Source organism: Meleagris gallopavo, chromosome 27, assembly GCF_905368555.1.
Source record: "Meleagris gallopavo chromosome 27, MGAL_WU_HG_1.1, whole genome shotgun sequence".
In the NCBI taxonomy this organism is placed as follows: Eukaryota; Metazoa; Chordata; class Aves; order Galliformes; family Phasianidae; genus Meleagris; species Meleagris gallopavo.
In genome coordinates, this window is record NC_139430.1 from 1,222,158 (window position 1) to 1,230,082 (window position 7,925).

The 7,925-nt window shown below is 47.0% G+C and overlaps 1 protein-coding gene across 1 annotated transcript; it reads right to left on the reverse strand.

The window, feature by feature from the left end:
• Positions 1 to 3,978: 3,978 nt before the first annotated feature.
• LOC104916010 (uncharacterized) lies at positions 3,979 to 5,257 on the reverse strand. Its single transcript, XM_085210033.1, has 2 exons — positions 4,499 to 5,257; positions 3,979 to 4,257 (listed from the first exon to the last, which is right to left on the reverse strand). Exons 1-2 carry the CDS (start codon positions 5,255 to 5,257, stop codon positions 3,979 to 3,981), a joined length of 1,038 nt encoding a protein of 345 aa, XP_085066159.1.
• Between the last annotated feature and the right edge of the window lie 2,668 nt (positions 5,258 to 7,925).

Consider the following 7,925-nt stretch of genomic DNA (forward strand, 5'->3'; position numbering starts at 1 on the left):
AGAGATGAAAAGCATTTAACATCCCATACACCAAGAGGCAAAGTTAACAGCAGGACTAGTGCTTGCAAAGGAAAATCACACTGATCAGTGGGTAGAAACTTCAAAGCACATTCCAGGCATTTGGTGATGAAAGAGCAAAGAAAAGGAGAGATCTGCAGTCTCTAAGCAAAGAGGGTGCTTAGGGCCGTATCCATATCCATATCCAGCAGCAAGGAGCCAGGTGGGAAGCGCAGCAGCAGGGGAATGAGCACAGCCTTGCCCTGTGCCCAGAGCTTCAGTTGCCACAGCCGCAGCAGCCACTGTTGTTGTTGTTGTTGCTCATGGTGTAGCAGCAGGTCATGGGCATGCAGCAGGGCGTGGGGCAGCACTGCGATGGGCAGCAGCTCTGTGATGGGCAGCAGCACTGCGAGGGGTAGCAGCACTGTGAGGGGCAGCAGCTCTGTGTCTTGCAGCACGGCGTCTTGCAGGACTTGCTGCTGGTGTAGCAGCAGACGGTGCAGTTATTGCCACCACCGCAGCATCCGTTGGGCATGGTGTTGGTAGGAGTGTAGGCAAAGCTGGAAAGGAACAGGAGTCTCATTTTCTCGGCCTGAATTTCAGCTTATGCAGCTTAAGGCATCCTTATCCCCAAGTCCATCCCAAACTGGATGGCAAAGTCCAGAATCCCAAGACAGCCTGTCCCTGAGATCTCCATGTTCTGGCGTCGGCCACCAGTGCATTTGGCTCAGTGGCCATCAAAAGGAAGCCACCCAGGTGGACCCCAAAACCAATCTCTAGAACTGACCTCAAACAAGACAGTGTAGGAAATCACAGATAACTTCCTACGGAGCACACAGATACAATACAACACAGATGAGAAAGCAAGCTTCAAGCTCCAACTTACCCTGTTGACCAGAGAGGACAGGTGAGAGGAACTCAAGACGAGTGAATGAAGAGTTGAGTGGTGGGCAGCCTTTTATATGGCTCCAAAGGGTACCCCTGGAAATGAGGCATTATTCAGCAATTCACCCTTTATCCCCTCAATGCATGCCTCTCACATGTCTTCCTGTACTTAATCTTGACTTCTTTCTGCTTGCTCACCACCTCAGTGCTGCCTCATAATTAGTTGCACGTATGAACAACAGGTGCAAATTTTCTAATCAATTTACATTAATGGGAATGGGACGTAGCTATACAGTGATCCCATCCGCTTCCTCAGGAATGACCTTGAAACACTCAGCAAATTGCTCGGGGTGCTGAAGCAGGTGGGAGAACCATGACTGGAAAAAGGAAATGTCATTCATTGTTCACGTCCCCCCTCAGCTGCAATTTTGGGGGACCAGTAGACAAAACTGGTAAATGTGAATTGCTTTTTTCCTGCCTCTGAGAGGTGGTTGTGCATCCAAAGTTGGTGGAAGTCTTTCTCTTTTCCCATTGTGCATAGGACTGTTACAGTGGTGCTTTGTACTCACAACTACACGTTTTATTTCTTAGATACATAGAGCTTTCCTCTGCATTGTTTCAATGTTTTCCATTTTCTGAGGTTGTTTCTAGGGCATGCGAGGCGAAGGTAGTTTGGTTCTCATGGCATGATTAATTTGTTTCATCAGTTAGTTGAGTATTTCAGACTAAGGATTTGATTCTGTGTCCTTCGCAAGCATGATGTTCAAGGAAACTAATCCTGATCACATTTCCCCATGCTAATACTCTGTACTTCCAATGGTCCCAACCTGCGAACGCTCTGATTGTGTGATTCTGTTGGAAACAGTGAAGATGCCATGAAACAGGTTTGGGGATGAGAAAATGTACTGTGGCCATTGGACATCTCCGTGTGACAAGAAGATGCTGATTTTCCGTTGAGAATGATATAGGATCAGAGTTCCAAGATGCTGAAGTAGCACCTATTTGTGGCAATTAAAATCTGCTGTCACATTCAGCAGGCTCAGAGCGTGTGGCTGGAGTGATGGCAGGTGACCCATGATGGCTGGGACACGTAATTTCCTCCTAAGATGTGAATAGAATCTCCAATGACATTGGTGTCTCTCCTGGAATTGTCCCCAGGCGAGCATTGGCCACACAATAATAGGCAGATACCTGCTGCAGGAGGTAATGTCCTCTTTGGGCAAGCACTCCAACATGCCATCCACCAAATAAATTATTTATTGCACTTTTATCAGGCTTGATTGTTGGTTGTGTTGAGGGACATGGTTTAATGAGAACTATTGGTGATAGGCAAATGGTTGGACTGGATGATCTTCAAGGTCTTTTCCAACCTTGGTAGTCCTATGATTCTATGATTCTATGAGTCTATGATTCTATATCGGCCAGGATGGTTCCTTTGTAGGAATGGACATGAACCTCAAACGCTGTTGTTAATCAGGGTTTTATACATGTGTTGAGGAGATACTGAGACAAAATGAGTCAGAAATATCAGAGATCTTGGATCTTGCATGCATTACAAGGGAAGCCATGTCTTTGTAAAATTCCATGGTGGTTACATGAGTTTGGGAGTGGCAGTACCTTTATGAAATGGGAAGAATCTACAATGGCAGCTTTTCCAGCACGTGCTGAAATTGACAATCATAAGATTTATTTCATGACAGAACACACTTCTGATTGGGTTTGCTATGGCATGGTATAGGACATCCTTTCACAAGTGCATTGAGTATGATTTACCTGTGATTTAAAAGCTCCCAAAGACCTGAACTTTTCAAAAGAGTCTAAAGTGGTAGAGAAGCTTATTCTGATGCAGACTTTGTGTATACTCTGAAGGTCTGGTTGAGAAGAGCAATCAAGACAGTGCTCAAGGCACTTTCCTGAGACATGCAATTCAGAGCAGTGTCCTGAATGTTAATAGTTAAGGAAGTCTCAGCCAGGTGGAGAGGGCATTGTTGACTCATGTCTGTGGTATTTGAGGAATGGAGCTTTTAAGTTCTATCCTGCCTCCTGGGTTTCATTCCAGTCCTTATAATCCAGGAACGCCGCACAAGAAAATCTTTGCTAATATAAACAGGATCCACCAAAAAAGGTATTCTGTAAATTTTATTTTCAGAGGTGTTAGAGGAAGGAGATGGTGACTGCTACTCAATGAGTAGCGAATTCCTCTCAGTACCTATTGAAATCATAGAATCATTGAATGATTTGAGTTGGAAGGAACCTTTAAGACCATCTAGTTTCGACCCTCCCTATACCTCCCAGTAGACCAAGTTGCTCAAAGCCCCTTCCAACCTGACTTTCAATGCTTCCAGACAGGGGACATCTACTCTACCATCAGGGATGGGTTCCTACACATTGTTAGAGGTGGGGTGTTTTCGGAACTTGGAATTATGCATATTTCATTCAGTCCTGTCAGTTTTATTGCCCTTAACCACTACAATTGATGGCCAAAATTGAGATGAGTATCTGAGGCGGAGGATCAGCAAGACAGCATCACACTGCTCTGCCGTCTTTAGACATGACCTAATTCATGCCAACGAGAAGCTAGGCTGAGCAGTTCTGTTTCCCAAATGTTCTGCCTTGCAACTGAAGCAAATGTTGGCCCTCAGGAGGCTGTAGATGACTTGGAAAATGGCACCAGGACAAGGACATGTTCTACGCAACATGAGGTAAGAACAACCAAGCAACAAGATATTTTGTGTTTTGCTTAATGCCAAGTTTTATTGTCTACATCTCAAGAGAGAAAATACAGAATGACCATACTAACAGAAAATGTTTCCCATGTCCCATACACCAAGAAGAGAATGAATATATAAGATCTCCATGCCTTGTAAAATGGGTGACATATCCAAGTGCACTGCAGATCTTTGATAATTAAAAGACAACGTGAAAGAAGGAAGATGATAGCTTAATTTTGGAAACCAGAAGAAAATCACTAGGTATGTACTCCATCATTGTATGAAACAGAAGGAAGGTCAGGTCTCCATCTCCTTGTGCTGTTCTTCTTGCACACCAGAGACGGCTGTGGGCAGAGCTGTTTCTCCTATGCAGGGCAGGGCAGGTTCAGCAGCACTTCTTGACGGTGGTGCAGCACTGCTTGATGGGCACACAGCACTTCCTTGGCGAGGAGCAGTACTGCACGGGGCTGCAGCACACCACAACGGGCTTCTTCTTCACCACGTAGGAGCAGCAGGACAGACGGCCAGAGCAGCAGCAGGGGCGGCAGCAGGTCTGCAGGCACTGCTGGCTACAGCAGCTGCAGCAGGGCTTCTGGCACGGGTCACAGCAAACGGACTGCTGGCACGGGTCACAGCAAGGCTTCTGGCATGGGTCACAGCAGGTCTGGCATGGGTCACAGCAACGGCTTCTGGCATGGGTCACAGCAGACAGTCTTCTGGCACGGGTCACAGCAGGTCTGGCACGGGTCACAGCACGGCTTCTGGCATGGGTCACAGCAGACAGTCTTCTGGCACGGGTCACAGCAGACAGTCTTCTGGCACGGGTCACAGCAGGTCTGGCATGGGTCACAGCAGACAGTCTTCTGGCATGGGTCACAGCAAGTCTGGCATGGGTCACAGCAGACAGTCTTCTGGCACGGGTCACAGCAGGTCTGGCACGGGTCACAGCAGACAGTCTTCTGGCACGGGTCACAGCAGGTCTGGCACGGGTCACAGCACGGCTTCTGGCATGGGTCACAGCAGACAGACTGCTGGCACGGGTCACAGCAAGGCTTCTGGCACGGGTCACAGCAAGTCTGGCACGGGTCACAGCAAGGCTTCTGGCATGGGTCACAGCAGACAGACTGCTGGCACGGGTCGCAGCAAGGCTTCTGGCACGGGTCACAGCAGACAGACTGCTGGCACGGGTCACAGCAAGGCTTCTGGCACGGGTCACAGCAAGTCTGGCACGGGTCACAGCAAGGCTTCTGGCATGGGTCACAGCAGACAGACTGCTGGCACGGGTCACAGCATGGCTTTTGGCACGGGTCACAGCAGACAGACTGCTGGCACGGGTCACAGCACGGCTTTTGGCATGGGTCACAGCAGACAGACTGCTGGCACGGGTCACAGCACGGCTTCTGGCATGGGTCACAGCAAGTCTGGCATGGGTCACAACAAGGCTTCTGACATGGGTCACAGCAGACAGTCTTCTCACAGCAGACAGTCTTCTCACAGCAGACAGTCTTCTGACATGGATCACAGCAGACTGTCTTCTGACATGGATCACAGCAGACTGTCTTCTGACACGGATCGCAGCAGACTGTCTTCTGGCAGGGGCTGCACACTGTCTTGCTCTTCACAACAGAGCAGCATCCACTGGAGCAGCACACGTTGTGGCACATGGTGTTTGTTGGTAGTGTAGTCCAAGCTGGAGGGAGCGAGGATCTGAAACACAATGCACATTAAGATACAATCCATCTTTTCAAGTTCAGAGATGTGTTTTATTTTGACATGCTGATGCTGCTGTCTAGCCCCATGGGTGACAGCCATATCACACATCACTTCTTATTTATTTGTATTGAGCTGCAACTAAGATTTACATTGAGCCACCTGGCACTACCCCACTTATATTTCTGCATCTTTTGAGCTATCTTGGGAGCTACCTTCCCTGTACTGACTGATAAACATCAGTTGCAGAATTCCCTTCCCAAAAAAGCTTCTTTTCCACTCCCAAGGCCTCAGCTCTGCACACCAACAGTCTTTTGCAGCAAGCGGTAGACCAACAGGATGGGAAAGTCGCTGTCTCAGAGTTGTAGATCAAAGAGCAATTCCATTCATTGCTTGACCAAAGCCAAATGAGAACCGCTGTTAGCAGACAACCCTAGGTAACACTTACCTTGCTAACTGAGGGGTTCAGTTGAATGAGGAGCAAAGGGGTGGGGAGACCTTTTATTTGGCTGAAAATGGCCCTGACGGAAATGAGGTACCCCACAGCAATTTGTGATTTACCCACTAAGCCTATACTTATTTGTTGAATGTGCCCTCATCTGTTTGGTCTTCACCTCATTATTTTTGACCAACCCCTCAATTTTGTGCTATTATCAATTTATTCTGTGAATTTTTTACAATTTTTTAATGTCAAGTTAATGTGTGGTGCTCTTGAACTACTTAACAAGCACATTTCTGCTCATTTTGCATCTGGTAGTGCTGTGGCACTGAGATGCTAGATGGGTAGTGAGTGGTAAATTAACATACAAATCATAATTCAGATTGAGGAGCGCTGGATTCCAGAGATGTGCAGGGGCCTTTTGGGTGTCAGCCACTCCTTCATATGATTTTTATTTCTTTACATGGAGTTCCACCAAATATAGTTCCATGGCCCCATGTTTTGTTAATGAAGGCAGAAATAGTAAAGCCTGATGACGTTCTATGGGGCCTCTGTTCATCAGAAGAGCAAACGTGGAGCAGAAAGCTCTTGACATCTCATCCCTCAAACAAGATAAGGGAAAATGCATGCCCTTGGTGTCACCAATACCAGAAATTTTAGATGAAAGAACCACGCAAATTCATCATGGAATCATGTGGAATTGAGTTCGGGTCAAACCAGAGTCCGTATTTTTCCAAATCCCTTTTTTACATCTTTATATGAAAAGAAGACACAGAAGTCTTCTGGAAATCTTACATACTTAGCATATGCTTAACATGACTTGATCTGCAAAATTCCTATTCAGTTTTCAAGTTCCCATATGCCCTCGAGTAATGGAAGATCCACCTACGGAAGGTATTTTTAGAACATCTCTACGCTTGGTTCTCCGTCACCAACTGGCAGCCATTAGCGTCAATGCTAATGATCATATTGCAATTATTCATTAATGTTGTTAATATTTATTTTGCACGATGGCCTGAAGGCCTCACATAATGCATGGAGCATTGTGACGTTTCCAAACTGATGTCTGCCTAACAATTTGTCTCCGGTCAGGGGGAAAGCACGGGGCCATGGCCGTGACTGGATCTTAAATGTTTTGTGCTGATGTCACCTCGGGGCAAACTCTGCTCATGCCATGAGGGTCTGTGTGCCTGAGAATACCCAAGGACTCCAGGCCACCTCTTCCTGCATCTTCACTGAAGATTTCTGCTGAGGTAAATGGGAGAAGATCCAGGCCTTCTGCGTTCCTAAGCTTCCCCGAACACAGCAAAACCCAGAATCACAGATGCTGAGGACAGAAGAAGTCATTACTGATATTCAGTTTGACTTCTGGTGGTATTGAGCATGCGTTCCCACTCCATTTCTGTTGGGGTGCTGCTGCTAGGCTTGGCTCATGGCCTTCCATCATAAAAGGGACCACCAAGTTCCCTTTCTCCAAGCAAGCTCTTCCTAAGTTCAGCTTCCCATCTGCTAAAACGTGAGCTTTGCCTCCTGTGGAATTTGTTTAGCTTCGTGCTAACAACCTAGATGCACCAGGTCACTGCATATCATTAGAGCCCAATTAGCAATACAGATGGGCACCAGCTGATAAGAAAGGAGGGGAGGGCAACCCAGGGGATGGCCAGGAGAGGACTGGTGAGCTGCAGAGAAGCAGGAGGGTGCCCTGACATTGCAGATGGGGAGACAGGGAGCAGTGTGATAGGACAGATGTTGATGAAAAAGAGGCAGATTTCTGTGGGGCTTTGTATGGATGTGATGCACTGCTTCATCCTCTGTGCTGGTAGGTTGGAAAAGCAGTGTTGCTGTTGGAGCTGGCTGAGCACAGCAGCTGTGTCTGAAGCCATCCTGAGGAATGGCCAGAGAGGCTGAGGACCAGAAAACAATTCCCCAGTCCCCCACTACAAACTGAAAGATTAAAAAAAAATAAAAATAAAAATCCCCATTACCTTTTAGGCTTAGTGAACAAACACAAAGACCTACATAAAATGCTTGGAGTAAGGCAGTGTTGTTTATTTTGTTTGTGAATTATGAACGCGGTGAAGCAATCATTGCCATGTAACAACTAATGTAAATTCCCCCTCATTAAAGCTTCAGGGCTTTGCTAATTGTTCACCCTGGTTGTGGAAATCTGCTATTACTCTGTT